This window comes from Argiope bruennichi, chromosome 6 (assembly GCF_947563725.1).
Source record: "Argiope bruennichi chromosome 6, qqArgBrue1.1, whole genome shotgun sequence".
In the NCBI taxonomy this organism is placed as follows: domain Eukaryota; kingdom Metazoa; phylum Arthropoda; class Arachnida; order Araneae; family Araneidae; genus Argiope; species Argiope bruennichi.
In genome coordinates, this window is record NC_079156.1 from 80,200,046 (window position 1) to 80,222,845 (window position 22,800).

General features: G+C 27.1%; 2 protein-coding genes across 2 annotated transcripts in view; one reads left to right on the forward strand and one right to left on the reverse strand.

Moving 5' to 3' along the window:
• Window positions 1-9,747, reverse strand: LOC129972246 (DNA-directed RNA polymerase III subunit RPC9-like). The gene is made up of 6 exons (XM_056086308.1): window positions 9,684-9,747; window positions 8,645-8,681; window positions 6,685-6,810; window positions 5,826-5,920; window positions 1,940-1,997; window positions 1-247 (listed from the first exon to the last, which is right to left on the reverse strand). Exons 1-6 carry the CDS (start codon window positions 9,689-9,691, stop codon window positions 110-112), a joined length of 462 nt encoding a protein of 153 aa, XP_055942283.1. The 5' UTR covers window positions 9,692-9,747; the 3' UTR covers window positions 1-109.
• A 437-nt stretch (window positions 9,748-10,184) lies between these two features.
• LOC129972244 (paxillin-like) overlaps window positions 10,185-22,800 on the forward strand; it is a 118,750-nt gene continuing 106,134 nt past the window's right edge. Inside the window, exon 1 of the mRNA XM_056086303.1 lies at window positions 10,185-10,454. Coding sequence (XP_055942278.1) covers window positions 10,442-10,454 — 13 coding nt within the window. The 5' untranslated portion in view covers window positions 10,185-10,441. The remainder of the gene's footprint in view (window positions 10,455-22,800) is intronic.

The following is a 22,800-nucleotide window of genomic DNA, read 5'->3' on the forward strand; positions in this document are numbered from 1 at the left end:
AACAAATACATTTATTTTTAAATTAAAAAAAATATACAAAAATGGAATAACCATGCAAAATTCAACACTGTTGCTTGATATAAAAACTGAAAAAATATTACAATTTTATTTATCCATTTTCTTCAAAATCTACTTCAGATGAAGGTTTGCTATCAGATTCTGGAGCAGGGGGTAACATTTCAGCTACAACGGAAAGAATTTCATTCATTTGATCTTCATTGAAACGCTCTTCACTTTCTTCTATAAGCTAAAATTAGGAATTTTATTTCTTAGTAACCAGAACTACTTAGTAGAATCGTTTTATCTTAAAATTAAATACTTAAAATGCACTACAAAACAATATGAAAAATACCATAATTATATGATAAACTGCATTCACACAGCATCAATTTGATTTGGTTTTTGAATATTTTTGAAAAAAATATCAGCTATACTTTCCTGTGAGATCAAATATACTTCCTCTAGTGTTAAGAAACTACAGTGTTACTCTTCATATCAAAATCTGGCAATGATTTTAAACTTCTTCAAAAGTATCATAGTATATTATGAATATATACATATCATAGAAATCACCTGGTGGGTACACAATGAGGAGTATGAAAAGCTCAAGAATGAAGCATTATTCAACAAGAAAGCACAGAAAGAACACTTGCAGAAATCAACTACATATATGCAAGCAGCCATTATTAAACAGAAAACTCCTCACTGCAAATGACCAGAAAGCTTTAATGAATATTCCAAAGAGAGAATACACTAGATTATCTCATTTTCGTTATATTGCCTTTATATAGGTCTTTTTTGATAAGGCATAGCTCTGCTAGATGGTTCTCTGAATCTCCAGTCTTTAAACAGTTGTCACTATAATTCTTTTTTTTTTTTTTAGAATCTTCATTTTTGTCACCAAGGCCAGGTGTAATTGAAATGATATCCATTTAATATTTATTACAGTATCAGTAAGACTATCTTCCTTATTATGAGATTAACTGTACAATAAATCAGTACTGCAGATTCATAACAATTTTCTGCAAACGTCTGAAACAACACTACAATAAGAAGTTCAGAATAAATAAGACAATACAATAAGAAGTTCAGAGCATAACTGACTAGTTAGCTCACGTAATGGAACTAATTCATGATAAACAAATCTACTAGTGTGCTTTTTTCTGCATAATCATAGCTTTTAATAAAATTTGACATGATAGTTTTACATCCTAGTTCAAGTAACTTGAATTTTTGAATCATTAAACTATTAAAATATTTTGATCTTTATGCGACTTTGTAGAAAGCATATATTACATCCCTAAATTAATTAATAGCTCTGTTCAACAGGCTGAAATTGTTTAAGCCCAATGCCCAATGAATTTTTTACGGCTTGTAAATTTAAATTTACTGTAACTACAAGACACTTAAAATCAAAACATATCATTAACATTCCAAAAACACTACTTTCAATTTGGTGCTGATAACAAAAAACACCAACTTAGTGTCAAATTTAATACATAGAAAAGTACGTATCTAATATTTACATGCAAAAAAGTAGGTAAAAACTAATCCCGTTTTTATATTTAGACAGCTTATCTACAAAGTGTCAACAAAAAACATTTAAGTTTGGTTTTTGAGGTATTTACTCTTCTTTTCAAACATAAAAGCTCTGACTTCTAGATTTATTACAAATTTCCTTCAGTTGATTTGATTTCAGTAGTCGATTTCAGTATTTTGCAAATGCAATAATGAAACAAAATTATTTGTTAACTAAAACTGAAGAAAAGGTACGAGATAAATTGCCTTGATGGAATAATAATAATATGCTTTTTGAAAAAAATCTACTGTTGAAATCAACTGAATTTTAATTCATAAATTAATTTAAATAAATCAATAGGAAACACATTCACTGTGACAAACAATAAATTTAACTAATGCATGAAAAAATTTGGCTTACTAATTGTATTTCCACCAAACTTGTTGGACGCATATTTAATAGTTGCAGTTTTTCTGCCCTAAAATAAAATATTAATAATTAAAATAACTACCAGAAAAAGAATTTTTTTTGTACTTATGTAAAGAAATACATAATATTTTAAATATTAACCATGATCTGATTTGACAATTTATATGGGCATATTAAATCCAGAGATAATTTTCCTACAAAATATGGAGCTTATAAATACATACAAACCAACAAATCGGAACATGAAAAAAAAAAATGTTTCTACAACTATGTGTATATTTCTGACAAAAGAAAAATAAAAACTATTATGATATCCAGTTTAATCAATTAAATAATTCGGAGTGAGACAACATTTAGATAATAGCAATAACTACAGAACAAATATTAGATGAGTTTTTGAATTGCATGCTTTTCTTTTATTTTAAATTTCTATATAACTATAATTTATAAATGTGGATAAACCAACTGTAGAAAACAAAATCTACTGTATAATTTAAATGCATTTTTTTCAAAAATTATTCAATCCTTTTAAATTAATTCTTCTGATTTTATCCATATCCAAACAGAATGAAAACTTGGAACTCATGAAAACACAATAATAAATATGCAAAAATGTCTTCTGAATATAAATATATTTAAAAAAATCTCCAATATGAATCACATATAGAAGATTTCTAATTTAGATTAATTACAAGATTCCCAGATACTAATAAAAAAAAATAATCCAATAATCTAAAAATTTTCCTTCTCAATTCTTCATAAATGTAAAATTTAGGATTTAAAAAATTAAGAATTACCATAATTTTTAAGAAATTTGATATGAAGAACCTAATATTAAATAACCCTTCAATGCTGAAGGGTTCCAATAACTTACATCATTTTGTGTTCTAAATTTTATAAGAATAAGACTGAAGCTCTAATTGTTGTTGTTATATACTGCAAATGTTATTAAATCAATTTACAACCTGTACATTACAGCACAAGCATTGATGTGGAAATAAATGTTTCTCATTTCTGATAGCATATTCTTTTAGTTTTGTTTGCATGATTGAGAGTATAGTATCTTATTCCACACAGTTAAAATAAATGTTGCTATTTGAAAAGTAAACTACAAATATATTTATTAAAGTTCATAATATTTTTTGCTCATCTGAAGCCCAGTGGCAAGCATTTATTTCTTAGCTGCATCATAATTAAAATAGAAAATGACTTCTCAAAAAAATTTTCAAGAAATAAATTGGAAAAAAAAAAAAAGAAAATTTTAAAACAAATTTTTAAAAAATCAAGGCAATTAAGGATTAAAGAATTTATATTGCAGAACTAAAAGATCAACGGAAATCAAAGGTAAGTTCTGTTTATTATATTATTCCTAATTGTAAACTGAACCATAAGAATTATAAACTACAGTATCATGCCAAATTTATGTTCTGATATTTTATGTTATTTTCTGCCAGTCCTCTCAGAATAAATTTGAATGGTATTAATATAAGTGGTTTCTTGAGATTTACCTTTCTCACTGATCCGCACCACTATTCCTTTGGTCTTTTGAAAAATGTAAAAGGGAGGAACTATTGTAATTAGAAGACAAAGTGTTTTGCAATCAGAGGTACTTTTAAATTAAACAATAACTAATTTCAAAAAGAAAAAAGAAAAAACTGCAAATTTGTGTAAAAGGATTGAGAAACCTACTGAAACATACAACTATGCAATGAAATATCTTTTGTATTATATATTTTAATTATTATATTTTGTTTGAATATATATTTGTAAATACATTACACATTCAAAATTCTAAAATTTTAATTGTGTAAGGTTTGAGAAATGCAGTAATGACCAGGATATGAGAGTAGTGTTAGAACTATAAATTATACTTTCCAACTAAGCACACATTGTTACAGTGATTTTATAAAGTGTAAGCTTTAAATATTTAAAAATGCAATTAGCAGTGAAAAAGGACAAGATTAACAAAAAAAGTATACTAAATATTGAAAAAGTTCTTGACTATTTCAAAAAAATTCCAAACAGTCTTTTTAAACATAAATGTATATTTCAATGAACGCTATTGCATAAATCTTAAATTACTTTATATTTAAACTCTACTAAAAACTACTTTTGTTGCAATAATAAATATACATGTTGTAAAATACTAATAATTTCTTTAACATTTCTGAATTTGACAATTAACAGTGAAATTAGCCAATTATTTGAACTTTGATTTTATTTAGACAATACCATATATAAAATTTTTTATAGGTCTCTCCATCATTTTTATATATAAATTTCAAAGTGTTCCCAAAGAATTTCCATAGATTTTAAAATATGCATAATTTTGTATGCCAGAAATCCCACAAGCCTAAAATAATTGTAATGTATAAAAGATTTTCAGAATGAATAAAAATTCTAATACCTAAAAAATTCATAAGATATAAATGAAATAAAAATTTATGTATCTCAAAAGAATTTCCTTCTTTGAAATCAAAGGATGTAGAAATATCTGTTAAGAATTTCAAATCAATAAAAGTTCTCAAAGATGACCTTTCCTATTGAAAAATTTTTGCCAAAAATTTTCTATAATTGTGATTTTCACTTTAGTAAATTAACTATGTATTCACAAGAAAATGTCTCAAGCCTTTTCTGTTAATAATCCATGTAAACAGAAAGTAGAGATATAATTGTGAATCAGCCAGTCTCACTAAAGAGAAGAAACATGAGTATGAACATCTCCAATACTCAAACAGTTAAACACTAATTTAGAGAGTTTTTGATTACAAATAAATACAATATTTATTTTCAATATAGTAACAAAGTTTTACCATCAAGCTTTAATATCTAGTTATTAACAATTACCATGAAAAAGTGGACATTATAAAAAATGTGTATTTAGTCAACAGCAGATTACCAATAGATTTTCAAAACTTGTACAAGGAAACTGATAAGAATTATGAATAAACTAAAAGAATCCAATATAAAATTCATAAGGAATGATCAATTTTCATCACTAAAACACTGTTATTACTAGGTTTTGACTATTTTCTGCAGGTAAAAGGTTAAGTACATTTTTTTCAAAATTAAAAATTGTTATATTAAAAAATATCAACTGGATTTACCTTAGAACCATTAGATTGATTATCATTGTTCTTAGAAAAAATTCAATTCAATTTAACTTTAATGTAAGTTAAGTCACTTGTTCTGAATATCACAGAATAAAAAGATAATATAGTAAAATTATTCTGTATGGCAGAAATGTTTTTAAACATACAATGGTGTAGTGAATACTTTTATACAATGCTGTAGTGAAGAGAGATCAAAGGTTACAGGTAGTTTAAACATCACAGAATCTAGTATTTACTAATACCACAAAGACAATATTGTTTATGCAAGCTTATAACTGAAGAAAGTGAATTACTTCATACTGACTCATGTCAAGCTTCACAACTTTAGAGTCAACTTAATCAACATGGGAAAACAACAAATAGGATTGAAGATAAGGGAAGTTAATTTAAATAGATTGCTTCCATAGAAGTTAGCAGAACTCAGTGCTTAAGCAGATAAAATTTTAATACACAGTCATAAAACAAGTTTGAGAAGGAGGAAAAAAACCCGCTGAGTTTTATAAAATAATGGATTGTGTCAAACATAAATAGAAAGAAGTAAAATAAAAAAACAATGAAATGAATAAATTTATACTGGAAGTGCTTAAGATAGTATAAATATATTGGAATTATTACATGAATGAAAATCTACTGATCACAAAAAAGATAAAATTTGATTCTGAAAAAGGATATTCTTGTTTCTGTGGAAATATGCCTTGTCTGAATACAATAAATAAATAATAACAAAAACTGTATGAAAAATTTATAAAGAGAAGGGCACTTACTTAGTTAAACTATAAGGTTGAACAGCTGTTAAAAAATTTCTTACAGACTCAGGTGTTTGAGTTGCACAGGGCATTTCTTCTAGGTATTTTACAGTCTAAAAAGAATGGAAAGAAATTAATCAAATTAAGATTAACAAAATAAGTTTTCTCCTACATTATATACACATATATGTTTATATTTGAAAAGGTTATCTTCTGATAAAGGAAGTAGGCAATGAATTCTTTAAATGGTATCTTTTAATATCTGCATGATTATTAAAAAAAAGATCATTAAGATTATAATTAAGATTTCTTTGCTAGAGTTGACACAATTCAAATAGGAAACCTGAAAGCAGGAAAAAGGGATATGTAAAAGATTCAGAATTTATATATCCTAACAAGGCATGTACAGATTCTAAAAAGTGAGAACCAAAAACCTGTTCAACTTAGAAATTAAAATTAGAGTAAAGTTCAAATTCAAGTGTCATGGAAAATATCAATTTTAAGAATGTAGTTCAAATGAAATTTCTCTTTCTCTCATTGACAAATGCACATAAGCTTGTGTGCATGTGTAAATATGTGTATGCAATAAATATATTCTATCCAGGTTTTTTTTTTTTTTTTTTTTTTTTTTGCTTTTGCTCTTTTGTCGCAATGTATATAAACGTATATAATTGCTTCTTTCCTAATGAATATGCCTTCCAGGATGGAATAAATTGAGTTTAAAAATTCATAAGTGTCTCCTCTTTAGCCACACAATTGCTAAAAAATCTCTCTGTCTCTCTCTCTCTCTCTCTCACACACACACACACACACATTTATCCAAACAAAAATACATAATCACCAATAATCTTAGATAGTGCAATTGGAGTTTACTAACTTCATAAACAACTGTATTTAGACGTTGTAATGCTTTTTCTTTATCACTTAACTGTCCTTCCTGTAGTCTCACAGAATATTTAGGCCCTTTGAGGTCACTTTTCAAATTTTCCAATAGAGCTAACACCTTCAAAATTAAAAGAGAAATAAAATTTAGATTAATAACAATGAACTTCGGAATTTAATTTCATAAAAAATTAATATCAAATTTTGGCATTTTAATGGAACATGCATATAACATTATATTTGTATCAAAATTTATATATATAACACACACCTACAAAATAAAACAAACAGAATCGATAAATCATATTTAATACAGCTTGATAATTAAAAAAATATATAACAAGCTTTCTTGAATTTTTTTACATAAAACAAGGTAAATAAGGTTACTGATTATATCAAAAAATATATTTTCTTATTCTGATCTTCAAAAAAAAAAAAAAAAAAAAAAAAAAAAGGTAAAAACTTTGATTATTACATGAACAATAAGAAATATCAAAGTTTTACAGTTATAAAACTTTGTCATTCAAAGGAACTGCTTAAAATGCTGATTATTATCCAGGCACTGCTGATAATATTGCAAAAGTAATAATAATGCAATATATATGCCAAGCATATCAGTTTGCATTTGGGCACCTTCTTTAGTAATCTTTTCTCATAATTGATTAATTGTGAATAGTCTTGAATTATAAAATATTTCGTGCATTTTCATTAAAAGAAATATTCTCAAATGTGAGGTCTATCAAACATCTCTCACATACATTGTTTGATACAATTCTTTAATTTCTGGTAAACTTTACTCTCAAGGTAGTTATTCCCAAAGAAAAACAGTTTAATTAAAAAGATACACAATAAATCAATCAATGCAGTTAATGATATGGTCTTCCACAGTTAAATGAGAATTATCATTAGTTCAGTTAGTTGAATTAGGAAAATTGACTCTTCCATTATTTATCAAAACAAATAGATTTAATAAAAAAAATTCCAATGTTTCAAAAAAAAAAAATTGTTGTTTTAATTCATTAAAAATTATAAACTTTCCACAGCTGAAAAGATGCTATATTTGTATTAAATAGTTTGAGTTATGAAACTTTGTTGAATACAATTAATTGATTATATACTAATTTCTCAATGTATGAGCACAATGTTTGAGATATTCTATCAATAAATCTCCAATAAATGGCATAGTTTTAAACATTTTGTTTCCTAACATTTAATAGGCATAAGTTGAATTCCAATGGCCACCACAGATTATTATGCAGTAAATCAGAAAGAATTTTAAAGAAAAAGAGAGAGAGAGGAAGATGTATTTTCACAACAATATTTTTTATGGTTATAGGAGTAATTACATAGACCATTTTTAATATTGCAATATATACAATGATATATATATATATGATTTCATCATCAAAAAAAATAAAAATTAATAAACAAGCAGGAGTGGTTTTCTTAAATTTTCTTGCATACTCTATAATAAATGTACTTGTATTATTAACAGTACATTATTGGTAAACAATTATTATGAAAGAGCATATAAGAGTGTGATTTTTTATGACTAATTGCTAGGATGCAGTTAATACACAAATGCCTGAAAATCGAGCATGTATTTCAAATGGCCTTTTTTTTTTCTTTTTTTAAATCTATTAAAATGAAAATTTCAGTTACAAAATCAATATCAAATTATATATATTTAAGTTGTGCTTTTCAGTTATCATGTTTATATGTTCGTGAAAGTACAGACGGACCATTATCATTGCTGTTTTACTGAAGATGTGCCCTGTAATTCACATTTACATTATATGAAGTAAGTTTTTATTTCTAGAATTTTTTTCCAGATAAAGAAAATAACTAATTCAACAGAACATATAAAAAAAATGTGATAAAATATTATTTTCTTAAAATATGAAATTGAATAGGTTTTATTGATTAAACAGAATACAAATAAACAATTTTTTTACCTCTGTGTTTGAAAGCAAAGCTGCATTATCTTTTATGCTAAAAAATATAAGAACACATTAAATATTTTGAATCATATTGAAAACAAATATTTATAATATACATGTATAATTTTGATATGCACAGCAAAATATAACAAAAGTAATTAAAAATATAATATACATGACATATTTTACATATAAAGGAAATAAACAACAATATTACATATAAAGGAAATAAACAACAATATTAGAATTAAAAGTTCTTTTCTAAACAATAAAACATTGTTTTTAAATACAAACGATTTTATTTAGGAAACTTCCTTTAAAATGTAATGATTTAATAAATAAAAATTAAAGATTTATTTTTAATTAAGATACAAGAAATTTTCAAAATTAAATTTTTGATATAATAATAGTTACATTTCCTCATAAAAGCATTCTGTCACATTTAACAAAGTATACAACAGACATTAAGAAGGATTATTGAAGATAAAAATAACAATATTTTTCTTATGAGGGCAAAATACAGAAATGGGGCATACTTTTTTTAAAAAAAAATCTATTTCAGCAGAATCATCAAAGGGAAGAGAGAAGCATCTGTACTAAACGAATACAGATAATTTAGTTCTAATGAATTTTAGCATATGCAAATCTGTCATTTTCAGTGAAATAATAACTGTACAATAATAAATTTTAAAAAAAACTGACTAGAACTTAGATTTGTTTTGCTCATAACATGATATAATTACTGGCCATTGACAGCTTATTTTATTCAACAATATATTTATATAGACAATCGTTTATCTCATTTGAAGCTAAATCTCATCATTTTGCAGCTAAAGTAAATTATTTTTAGAAATTTTTTTGTCTGAAATTATTAAGAGAGTTTAGAATGATTTGAAAATGAAAATTATTTTTTTCATTAACTGGCAAAATTCATATTTTATTTCCGTTTAAATATTGAAATTGAAAAGAGTTTGTAAAGATAATGTAATTGTAATTTAGTGTCAGAAATAGGTTAGGAAATATCTGCACGAGTAAATACTCTCACGATACTTACACCTCCATGCCGGTTTTGATGGAAAGTAAATATAAATAAAAGCAATTTTAGACATAGAGTTGAGTTACATAATCCCTGCTGTTTAAAGATGTTTATAAAAATAAATTAAATTTTATTTTGTTCCATGTGGATAAATTTGAAGGAAAAGAAAAAATAAATAACTTTTCTAAATCTAGATTTTAGGTTTTGAATGTTAATAGCTGCGAAATGCAATATTTTCAATGTTTTCTCTAAATACTTCAGAAACGAAACTAAATTTGAAAACGAAACTAAAATTAATATCTTATTTATAGGTTTCATATGCCATATGTAGCATGCAGTATAAATTTTTTTTTGAAATAGCTTTCTTTTGTATAAAATTATTCATTCATTATACTAATACATGTTATAAATAATTTTAGCGGCTTACATTCAGCGCCATCTTGCGGTAACATTAAAATCATTGAGAAGATAGTTGACGAGTGACTCATTTTTTTTATCGTAGACGTAAAGTTGTGTCAAGTGCATGCGAAATGTTTGTGATTGACTCATGTGCGATTGGTGTTCTGTAATCGTGGTATTTAAATTGATTGACAGATTATCGAGGTCTGATCCTCAGAGTTATTTGATTTCGGTATTGTGTCGCACAGTTTTTTGAACGGCAATTTCTTTTAGAATACCGAATCTTCTCTTCAGTTAAGGTGTTTTAGTTGTAAAGAAAACAGTAACCTCAAAAGAATTATTTTTAAGCGCTCTTTGCTGTACGTCGTCGGCATAAAATGGAAGATCTTGGTAAGTTATTTAATCTTTTTTATACATATATAATAATTTTAATTAATTAATTTTTATTCTTTTGATCAATTTGTATGAGTTTTGTAATTCGTTCATTTTAAATTCCCTTCCTATATAATTCAGCAAATGAAACTTCGATTTTTATATTCTTATTTACAGAAATTTTGATTAATTTTATGTGATTCTTTAAGGTTTGATTGGATGAGAAAATTAAAAGTTCACTCTGAATGATGTTTTTAGTAAAAATAAATTAAAATTTATTCTGAAAACTGTTTGGTTCCATTATTTGTTTAAATTTCTTAATAGAAAGAATTGGATATATAATTTGATTTTAATAAATAAATAATCTAGATATGACAATAATTTTGATTATTAATCCCAAATTAAATTTTATATTTGCATTGCATTTCTTTTAATTTGTGCAAGCTATGTTTTATATTTTGATAAACTTATGTAATATATGTCTCTTTTGCCAATAGGCAGTGGAAATTTGTATTTTAAATGTTAATTTTTGTAAAGAAATTATGAAATATTTTCTATACATAAATAGCAATGGTATTCTCTCCTCTTTTTTTACCAACTTGTCAAAATTTTATTCATATGTATTGTTATTTAGACAAAATTATTAGAAATTACAAATTTATATCGACATATCTAAAAAAATTGTTAAGCACTAATGAATAAATAAATGAATAAAAACTTTACAAAAATGCCAGAATTGTTTTTTTGCTAGTTTGTCAGTCTAAGCTAACAATTTGAAATCTACATTTTGCTTGAAGGTTTTTAATTTTTTGAATGATAAATTTGGAAAAAGATATAATTTATTTATCAATGAGTAACTATTTTTTGTATTGCATTTACTGTCAATTTTTATTTCCCCCCTATTATTTACAAATATCCTGATTTTTATGTAGAGAATTGCAGTTGACTGGGAAAGTAAATGTAGCATGTGTAGATGATTAGCAGATTGTTTTTGCAACCAAAGTGCTGCATTCCATACTTAAGGAAAAAGTTGATGTGATATGGAGAAATGGAAATTCTGTGTTGTGTATTGTTTCATTATATACATTCATGGTTCAAAGTTATAAATCTCTATATAATTTATTCTCAAAGCTTTTCTTTTTCTGCTTCGTACTAAATGATAAACATTATACTGTTTGTACTATAATTGATATTAATAAAGTGATTCCATGGATTCTGTCTTAGAATAACTTGGGTGAATGTAGCAATCTGAATAGAGTCTTAATTGAATGTTTTTTTTTAATACTTATACTTCTTGAATAATGCAAAAATATAAAACCATTTGAATTAATTAAATAGTAACTAACTAATTATTTGGCAGTTTTTGATAGAATTGACTGATTTATTGAAAAATTGTATGTTTGTGAATATTTTTGTTAGATTAAAAATTTTATTGAAAAGCAGAAATATTTTTATTATAAGATTAATGCTGCTCAAGAAACAAATTATGAAACATTCTTATGACATTTGTAAAACAGAAAAACACAGTAAACAGAAAACACAGTTTTTTTCAAGATATTTTTCATGTAGTAAATTTGTAACATATAGTTAAATGTCATTAAGTTGTCACATTATGTGGTTATGTATTAATGATTATGTACTGGCAGAAAATGAAATTCTAATGCTGGAAAAACATTGCTTGAGTGATCTATAAAAGGTATTTACCCCTCTAATATCAATGAACCACTAATTAAAGTGTTAGAGGTATAATTTTTTAAATAAGCACATTGTTTCATGATAAATGGTCTTCTTGTATACATTTCACTGTATGAAAGGATAACATTATAACACATTGTATGATAATTGACTAAAGTTATTTGAAATTTTTCACAGAGAAAACAACTAACATTATGCAAGAACGATTATTTTTCCTTTGTAAAATTGCATAAAGAATGGAGTGTGATGTCAAAATTATGTATGAGCACTGTTGTGTGTTGACAGCAAAGCTTTCAGATAAATAACAATACAAGAATACTGCTTTGTTATTACATAGTGCCATATTATAAATCAAAAGGAAGGCTGCTAAATTCAGAAGACGAAGATTCCCAATGATAATGTATTTATAGTATAAATTTGTGACATTATTTGTTTTAAAAGTTCAGATTAAAAGTTGTCTCTTAAGCAATGTTTTCAGTTCTAGCCTCTTATGGTATATTATGGTATATTTGTCTTTTTCTTCTAGATGTGATCAAAGTTATCTTTAGTAGTACTTTAATAAAATTGAATGGGAAGTTAATGCAAATGAGTTCATGTGCAAGACAATTTCTGTTTTTTGCTAACAAAATGCCGTATCTCTGAATAGCTCTTGTTTAATATTTTATTACTTATATACAGTGAGCCCATTCTGGGCATTCTAATTTGTATTGGAGTAGAATTTCTCTTGTTTCTTCTAATTAATTAGCATTTTTCTAGTCAGCAAAAACTTCTGTTCCAAAACCTAAATCAGTATCCCATACTACGTTAGTATCAAATATTTCTGAGGTTAGCAATCTTATGGCCACCATTATCACCAGATTTATAATTGATTGATCGTATGCAATTATGTCTAGAAAGCTTGTTGCTTTTCATTCTCTATCGTCTAATGACTGTTGTTGATTTTACACAGCAGGTGAAAAAAATTTTGGACATTTATGTTTATTTATGTACTTTTTCGGCTTTCGGCTATTCCTATATATACACTTTTCTGGCATTTTTGGGTCCTAAGCAATGTATGCTTTTAAGTTTCCTTTACCAATGACTGGTCAGTTTAGTTTGACATTTTTGACGTAATTACATTTTTAATGATTTGCTTTATTTTAATTTAATTTTTTTTATTTTAGTAACTGTATGAAAAAATATTTTTTATTTATTCTTTAATGTGTATATTTTGAAAAAAAATTATTTAAGTAGCAGATTCTTAAAAATTAATCATAATTATGAGTTAATGAATCACCTTTGGTGACCTGCTGATTTGCCAGAATTATTAATTACATTAAATTTCAATTAAAACTTTTGTACATAATTTAGTTTTAAAGGCTTTCTCAGCACAGAGTTTTTAAAAGTTTGATGGTCAGGTCACTTGTACCATTTTAGAGGGTTTATATAGATATTGTACCTATATTTATTGTCCTTTATTACTCATTGTGCCATATGCCTTCCTAATTTTCTTTAATTTTAACAAATATTTGAAGTTTAATCTTGCACAGAAATGATTAAAGTTGAAATTTATTCAGTGACATGCTTTTTCAAATCGAACCACACTCTTAAAAAATACAACAGTGGGAAAAAAAAGGACTGTGCAACATTGAAATTTTGTTTATACTACAAAATGTAATTCATCATTTATATAATATATCAGAAGATTATTCAATAGAAATTTCTTCAATTCAATAAAAAGATTAAACAAACTACTACAGGAAAACAGAATGTCAATGCAGTGTGATAAAAGTCTTTAAAGTCTTACTGCATTTAAAAACATTAAAAAAATTAATTAAATCTGGACAAAAAAAATTACGTCTACTTAATAGATATCATTGAAAAGATAATGAATATTAACTAATAATGATGGTTAATTTTTCAAGAATGATTTTTTTACTTCAAATAGACCATTTTATATTCATATGTTACTGGACCAGTTAATGAGTAATTAATAATGTAATATATTATAAAAAATTATTACATAATGATTTTAATAATACAGTGTACACATAGTATATGTGTACAAAATATTTTTTTTTCAAATTTATTTATTTAACAATGATGTTAATACCAGTTTTTAAGTTACCTGCCTGCACTCCGCTTTATTTCAGCTGTGGCCTTGTAGCAAGATTTTGGATACTAGGCCGGAGGGTGTAGGGTTAAAAACCCGATTCCATCAATAAACATCGTGTAAGCGGATCTGGTTCTCGTTAAATCCGTCGTAATCAAATGACCTCCCTCTTGTGTGGTATGCATGGGAACTTGGAAAGGGAGATGCCAACTCATGCGCTGTCCTCGTCTTTGACCACGGTACAAAAATAGGTGATCCGCCCCAAAATAAATAGCCTTAATGTTGCTTCCAAATGAGATGTTAATATAATTAAATTAAACTTCAGACCAGAGCTCGTAGGAGCTACCTAATTGAAAATCCACCATTGTCTCATATGAAAAAGAATATGAAAGCGAGAATTCCTTTGCAGTTGCTACTGATCATTTTAGCACATTTTTTTTTTTTTTTTTTTTTGTCTTATAACTATTTATTGGCTCATTCTGACTCAAATGTTTTGAATATAAATAGCAGATATTTATTTAGGTTTAATAAAATTATTTATTATTAGATCTTCAAACGGAATATGAAATTCTCACTACTTGGCAATGGAATGACGCCTCATTCAACACATTTCACATAACATTCCCAAAAAATAATAATTTTGATGCATATTTGGGATATTTTCAGTTTTAATATTTTTAAACTCTCGTTAAAATTATATACATCACTATAATAACTGAATTTAAAGTTAAAAAAAATTGCAATTCATCTCTCCCCTTACAGCCCCTCTCGTAGCCGTTTTTTGTATACGTTTTACCCACTACTACTTCAAATTCATTTAAAATGACTTCATTTAAATGCCGAGAAAACATTTTAATTTATGTTTTCAAAAAAATATGAAATTAAAAAAATAATTATTAACTCGAAATTAAAAAAAAAAAAAAAATCTATTACTAATTTTTGTGGAGAGTTGAGATTATCAACCGTAATGGCGATTTTAAACATGTAAAATCTGAATGTAGTTAATGCAAGTTTATCGACTTTGGGTTTTTCGTTTTATCCAAAATCCTTAAGACGTTCATCGTAGAAGCTATCCATAAAATTTGTAACTCTCTCTGGAATTTGTGTAACTGTTCCACTTTTAATGTTTACAGACTCAACCATCTAAATGTAACAAACTACAGCCAGTCTGACCTACTGGGAAAAGTTTCCCTTCCAAACCTATTTTTGTTCCCCCTTATGTGTTTTGCCCGTGTTATTTAAACATTTGTTGACGACAGTTTTCATCTAAATGGGTTTAACGTTATAAATACTACGTTAAATTTTATGTAGCATAATATAATCTTGTAATTTTAACTGACATTTGATACAGTCCATTATCCTTGAACTATAAAAATTTTACCTGTACGCTGTGTACTTTTGTGAACACATTTAAAAAAGGGTAACTAGTTTAAGGTCATCGCTAGTGGATGAAAGTTGAAACTTATAGTTAATTTGATTGTATTTTTATTTTGTCTGATACAACATCGTAACTAAACTGGTGGGACAGAACCATTGCCATCAGTCGTAAAATAAATAAATAATTTGAATTCCAAATTCGATTCATACAAAGCAAGCTGCATGAATGCTGTTTCCACATTAATTAAAAATCTAATCTACGGAAAATAATTAAATATTGACCTGCATTTTAGTATATCTTTCGTTTTTCAAGTAAAAGAGGTTATTCAATTCTGCTTTTCGAGACTTGAAACGTGAATTTTACGAATTATTAGTGTTTGGAAAAAGTGTGTGTTTACATTTAATCCTCTTTTTGGAAATAGTAATTTCGACCTTTTTTTGCTCTAAATGAAGAAAATGAACTAAAAAACTAATGTTTTCATGGAATAGACTAATTCTACTGATATTCACTGATAATATTAAAAGTTTGTTTAGGTATTAATTTAAAATCTATAACAGGTAAGAATACATTCTGAATGGAAAAAGATGATCAATCCCTGACATATTAAATGTCAGGGTCCTATGGCGATGTTTCCAAAATCTTCTGTATCAGTCAATCCTGCAGATTTTGACAGTGTTGTTTTTTGAAAGCATAAAAATAACAAATTGTTCTGATTTCTTTGGTTCAGTGAGCATTTCAAAATATATATTGTTAACTATAATACATTCATTATTAAATTTTTTAGCTATTTGATAGAAATGTAGCTACTCGCGAAAAGAAATGCTTTTGAACTTTAGTCCTGGGATTGGGAGAATGTGGATGTTATTTTAAGCACTTTTTTGGAACTCTGATAAAAAGAGGTCTCGTTATTAAAGAATTAGAAAGAAATTAAAAGAGAAGCCTAAATAATAATGGGGTTAAATGAGACGTATTCACCCGGACATCAAAATAATCAAATTCTGATGATAAATTTTTGAATTAAATACAAATTGCATTCCTTATTTCAATATGATATATTGATGAAGGGTGTTCTTGGCATTAAATACTCTCTGTTATCTTAAAAGTCCTGCTCGCAAAGCAATTAATTATTTAAAAAAATAATGAATTGATCTTAACTCTATAGGAAATGAAGTTTTGATTTTGAACTTTAGTGCTATTATAACTAAGATTGCTTAATTATAATTTATATTTCATGAAGCAATCTACCTTGTATTATCTGTATTAATCTGTCTTGAACTATAGCTCTCTGAATATCCGCTCTGCTAGTGTTGAAGCGGAACTATGAGGCCGAAGTTATGTCCCGAAATTCCAGTAAAGAACAGCATCAGCATTTATTTTGCTGCTGTTATATCCCTTTCCCCCCTTTTTAAGATAGCATTTTCCTTTAGTCAACCTCTGCTATTTTAGCAAAAACAAAGTTAATTGTTTCAGCGGCAAGTTAACAAGTTTAGATCATTTTGCATTAATAATATTCAGAAACTGAATTTGCTTCTCTTATACCGTCACTCTTAAAGACTTCGCTTAATCTATTAAAAAAAAAACTCCTAAGAATACATCAAATATGTCCTTAAGAATATATTAAAATCATCAACTCTCATTAAAGAATTATCATTAATTATGATCTTCCATTTATAAAACCTGCGCTTTCATCTAGACAACAAAAATGTCAACTCTGCTGAATTATCCACTCGTCTTAAAAGCAAAGATTTTGCTGATATTCTGGTTTGTCAGGCTTTTGAAATTACGGGTTTGATCTCTTGCCGCTACATTGTTTTCATTTTTACTTTGCTGCTGATGCAGAATGGTTTAGGCTTTTTTTCCCCTCCAATTAATATTTATCTTGAATCTATTTCATCACTTACAGATTGTGTGATAAAGACGTGTGGCTTACAATGTATCATAAATATCAGACTTCTTGCATTTACTTTATATAACTAAGCAAAATGCAAAGGGGAAAAATTGCGGAAAATTAATATTTAATTAATACAGCTTCATCAGGTGGAATTTTAAACTTTAAGTTGTAGCGCTATAGTAAAAATATTTAAGAAATTATTAAGAAAAATGCAAAGGGGAAAAATATCGGAAAATTAAAGCCTTTAATTAAAACAGCTTCACCAGGTGGAATTTTATACTGTAAGTTGTAGCGCTATGGTAAAAAAATATTTCTTTTAACTATTGCGAATGTATTTTACGTCTATTCTTATGGTCCAACTATTGCGAATGTTTTTTACGTCTATTCTTATGGTCCTTTAATTGTTTTAACTTTATTTATTTGCATTCATAGTATTTTATTTCAATAATTGCGTTCATTTTTCGAATCGGCTGACAATATATCGTTGATTTGAGCTTACTTTTTTGTTATTTTAGATTGTGATCGAGTAAGGATATATTTCTAAATTCAGTGTGTATTTTCTTTTTAGTTTTTTTTCCCTTTAATTTCAAGTTCCTTTCATTCCTAATATTCTCATTTATTCTCTTTTACAAATTTTTATATCTGCTAGCCTATATAATCTATTATAAAATTCTATAAAAATTATTAAAAAAATTCTTTAATACCAATGCGACGAATAAATCTGTAATTGCTTTTCTAAAATTTCTTCATAACGTGATGTATTGGTTATCTTCTAACCAATATCAATAAATTAGTTCAAAACTCCCGGACACTCACTTTTCCCCTCCTTACATTCCAACACACAATATTAGCGTAAACTGAGTATGGTATCGTAACAATCGTTAAAAATCTTATCCTTTTGTTATCGTATTTGCCGTTCAAGTTTTTAGTTGAGAAAAGGACGTACTGACAACAAAAGTAATAAATGGATTTTTATTTGCGATGGAACCGATAAAAGCTCTTAGCGGGCTGTAATTTGCTCATCACTGTCTCAACTATAATGTACGCTTTTTTCTTTTAATCTTTTATCTATGCTAGCTGCATTATACCAGATATTTTTCAAAAATAATTAAAAAAAAATTATTTTTAGATCTTTGATTAAAATAATGAACGGTCTCATAGGGTTACAAACTGTGTGATAAAGTATGTATATATGTATACTTCCACAATATATGTATATTTCCAAAATTTTGCGAAAACGAGATGTGATCCTAAAATTTTCATCAAATCAGACTGTAGCAACATGACAAAAATTTAGTGCAATACGCAAACAAGCAACTAATATTGAATAGCAAGAAATGAAGAAACGAAACTAATGTCTGAAAAACGTGTGAATGGCATATATCAAGAACCAACTTTTAATATATCTTTCGCGTCATCGTTTGTTTCAATCTGCGATTTTATTTAAGGTAACGTGTACCTCAGATTTCGCGCATCTAATCAAAAACTAATTTTCGCTATGGGCATTAAATTTATGCGTATTAATTTCAAAGTGTTCGTAGTTATTATCATTTGTGTACTCGATTCGTTATTATTTGTGCAAACATAAATATTTAATAATAAATAGTTTATTTTTAATCTTCATAAAGGTTCCTTCATAAACAATAAAATCTCTTTCTGAAAGTTTGTGTACCGTTCGTATCTTAAAAAATTCAATGCTGCGAGAATGAAATGGGTTGTTATAGTTTCGGTTTCTAGAAAGTGATCCGTAATATTTAACAGTTTGTGAATTAGTGTTTTATTCTATATGCGTCGGACCCTAAAAAATAGTAACTATTGCGCACTTTCTTCATTAACGTTTTTTAATCATAGTTGAGTTTAACATAATTTTTAACTTTTAAGTTATAGCTGCTTTTTAAAAATATTTTTCTTTTATTTGTTGTAAAGTGTCGCTGTTTTAAAAATACTTTTCTAATAATTCATTAAATAATGTTGTATAAAATATAATTATTCAAAGGTTGAGTTTTATTCCTTGTTTGAATTAAATCTCTCCAAACAGTATTTCTTGCTAACATTCCGCATGTTAATCTTGTGAATTAGCTTTTTGCTTCTCAAACATTTTCGATACATTAAAAAGAAATAAAATATTTTTTTCTTCTGTTTCAAAATTAAAGCTGCATGGACTTACTATATTGCTTACATACTTCTTGAGCGTTAATGAGGAAAAAAAATTCTTACTTCAGTTATAGAAAATCGAGCTTATGAACAAAGGAGCGTAAAACACTGCTTCCTGAGACGCCGGGAGGTCATTTAAGACTTTCTCAAGGTTAAAATTCTAAAAAGAAATACAAAATTCTCATTATCTTAAACGAGACTATAAACTTCCAGCTTTAGAAGCTTGTTCCATTTCATCAGAACTATTCTGAGGAATCGAATGGTATTGAATCTGGTGGGCGCCGTTTTAACCTGTTAGGAACATGTTCGCGTGGGAGTTGAGCCATACTGGTTTAATTTGCAATTTTAAGTTAACTTTTAATTTAACTTTCAATCTTTGGCTGAATGATTATACTGATTTATTATCGATAGCTTTAATACATATTGTACACTGAAATATGAATATTTATAAAATGCAATGCATGATTCAAGCTGTTGAAAATATTGTTTAAAATTCTTTTACAGAATCGAAGGATTTTTAAAGAAATAATGCGTCTCAAGAAAAAAAAAAAAAAAAAAAAAATCAGTTTTGTATATATTTTTTAAAATTTGTCATTGTCTTTGATGGTACTAGAACTTTAGTCCTAAACCGTGCTTTTTTTTTAAAAGTACGCAATTGCATAAGACATTCTTATTTAAAGAAAATATGTGGAATTAATGCATGATTATCTCTCTAATCTAATTTCAATTTCTAAATAAAGTGTTATTAGAAATGTGAGTAAAAAAATTTTTTTAAAAAAAATAAGGTAGCTTTTTAAGGAGGTTTACCTTTGAATGAACCTTATAATACTCAGTAATTCGTAACTCTCTTCAATTATTTAAAAAAAAATCTCAAAATATTGGTTTGAATGTCTATTACCGCACTAATGCCTATAACTATGTAACTTTCGCAGCACAGTAATTAATTTGTACTTTTCCTAATTATTAAATTACCTCATAACTTGTACTAATGTATTTATTGAACGTAATGTTTGTGGATCGTTTATGCTATATTAATTGCACATTTTATTAAAAATAAATTACGTTTTGATTAGTTTTTTTTTCCCTCTGCCACAATTTCAGTGCTTTCAACAGAAATCCAGATATCGCGGCAAAGTTCGTATCATTCATTCACTTGAAGTAAACTACAAAAATCTGAAATTTTTAAAAGCGAAGCATTTGAAATTTACCTATTTAGATTTATCATTGTTATTCGACTTTCTTATGTACGGTTCTCCAACAGTAAATTTTGAAGCTGAAATTGTGACATTATTTGTCTTGATGAAAAAGATATAATTAATTTGAAATCTTCCAAACAAGCTGGAAAATTTTGTATTATGGCACTTTTCCTCCCAATGAACGATATAGGAAATGATTCAACTTTTTATCGGGGCTACACAGATATCGTACTCTTTTACACCCTGAGTAAAAGAGTACGATATCTGTGTACTCTTTTACACCCAACCCTTACATCAAGAGTCTCCAATATAGACGTCTCACTGTGTAAAGAAGTCTAGTAGTGGAGCTGCACTTTTTGTATAATTTGCATCCCTTGCTGGCCTCTGAGGCGACCGGTGACGAATGACTGGCACAAATCTTCTCACTTCTTATTGCGATCATTTATTAGATTGACATAGTACTTGTCGACGAGGCCTCTGCCGTAGACGCCCTCTCTGAATGGTGTGTATTTCAAAGAAATTGGCATAGATAAGTCGGACGTCTATTAATCATTCGAGAATGGTTTCCTGTCCCGTTTGATGCAGTGCGTGAAATATATAGTTTATTTTAATGGTCTTGGGAGTAACTTTATGAAAAAAACTTTCCTGTTAGTGCCTGAGAAAGTAAGTGAGGAGTTTAAGGCAGTTTGACTCGTCTGTGGGATTTTAAGATTTATAATCTATATATCATTTAAGGGCAGTTAATCTGTAATGTGTCCTGATGGTTTTTGTTTCTTGTCCTTCTTTTATCGTTAATTTGACTAATCAAAATACTTCTTAGAAACTTATTTTTAAAGGTATATCATATGTACATTTTTGATTTAAGTTCTCTTTAAGTCATATTTAGTGTACATTCTAATTAGATGTTGTAGGGTTTTTTTTTTTCTTTTGTGAAAACATATCTTCATATTTCATCAGTGAAAAATATCTTTTAAAGATTTATTTTTCTTCTTTCCAGAAGGTAGAAAGACTTCAATATGTATCGTTGTATATATTTTCACAGTAATATTCTTTATTTAAAAAAAAAAAGAAGAAAAAGGAATAAAGAATTAGCTTTCTGTATTGCGCTTATTCTTTCAGGCATCGCTTGATTCTTAGAAAAGGAATGTAGCTGGGTGCGTCATTGTGGTTAAAGTTGCAATCTCCACTAATAATAAAGAAGAATGCATGTATGTGTGCTGACGCTGTACAGAATAGGCCGTTTGAGCTAGAGCTACCAAATTTAGCACAGATAGAAGTTGGAGGATGAGAATTTGCCCATTAGACCGATCCCCCCCCCCCATTTTAATTTGTAAAAAATTAAACAGGATTTTGAAGTTTTTTCGCAATTACTTCCGAAAATACTTGCGTACAAAAATAACTTTACCGTTTTAATGCCCCCCCCCCTCCAAATTATCTTTCAGATGATGCCAGTTTGATTCCTGTAAAATTCTTTAATCTAGATGTGATTAACTTTTTACCATATTTTTAAATATATCTCACAACAGTATTTTAATTGTTGTTAAATATATTCATTATATATATTTTATACTCATAAAATTTTTATTGGTTATTTAAATATAGTTTTGTTATTGTTTTTTATGAGTTAACATTCAAAATTTAATATAAAATGTAGTGGATCTTATAAAACATGATATAACTCAAAATTGACCACCAATGCCATGACTCATGTGACTACGTCTCATATTTCAAACTGAGAACTAGAAAATCTGTTATCCAGCATTAAGTTCTGTTACAAGAATTCATTCTTATCTAAGAATTCTTTTGTCAGAGAACGAAGCCCACGACTGAAATGAGAAGTTTTCTTTGCTGATATACTAATCCTTGAAATTCTGGCATTTCCGCTGGATAAAACATGCAACGCTCTCAGTTAAAAGATATTTCCCTCCACTTCTGAAATGATTATTCACGTTTAAAAA

Excerpts from the sequence above, each read along its gene's own strand:
- LOC129972246 (XM_056086308.1), bottom strand. Across the intron at positions 1,998-5,825 it reads CAACCTTATAGTTTAACTAA|GGCAGAAAAACTGCAACTAT; the intron begins GTAAGTGCCCTT and ends ATTTTATTTTAG. Across the intron at positions 248-1,939 it reads GTTTGGTGGAAATACAATTA|CTTATAGAAGAAAGTGAAGA; the intron begins GTAAGCCAAATT and ends TCCTAATTTTAG.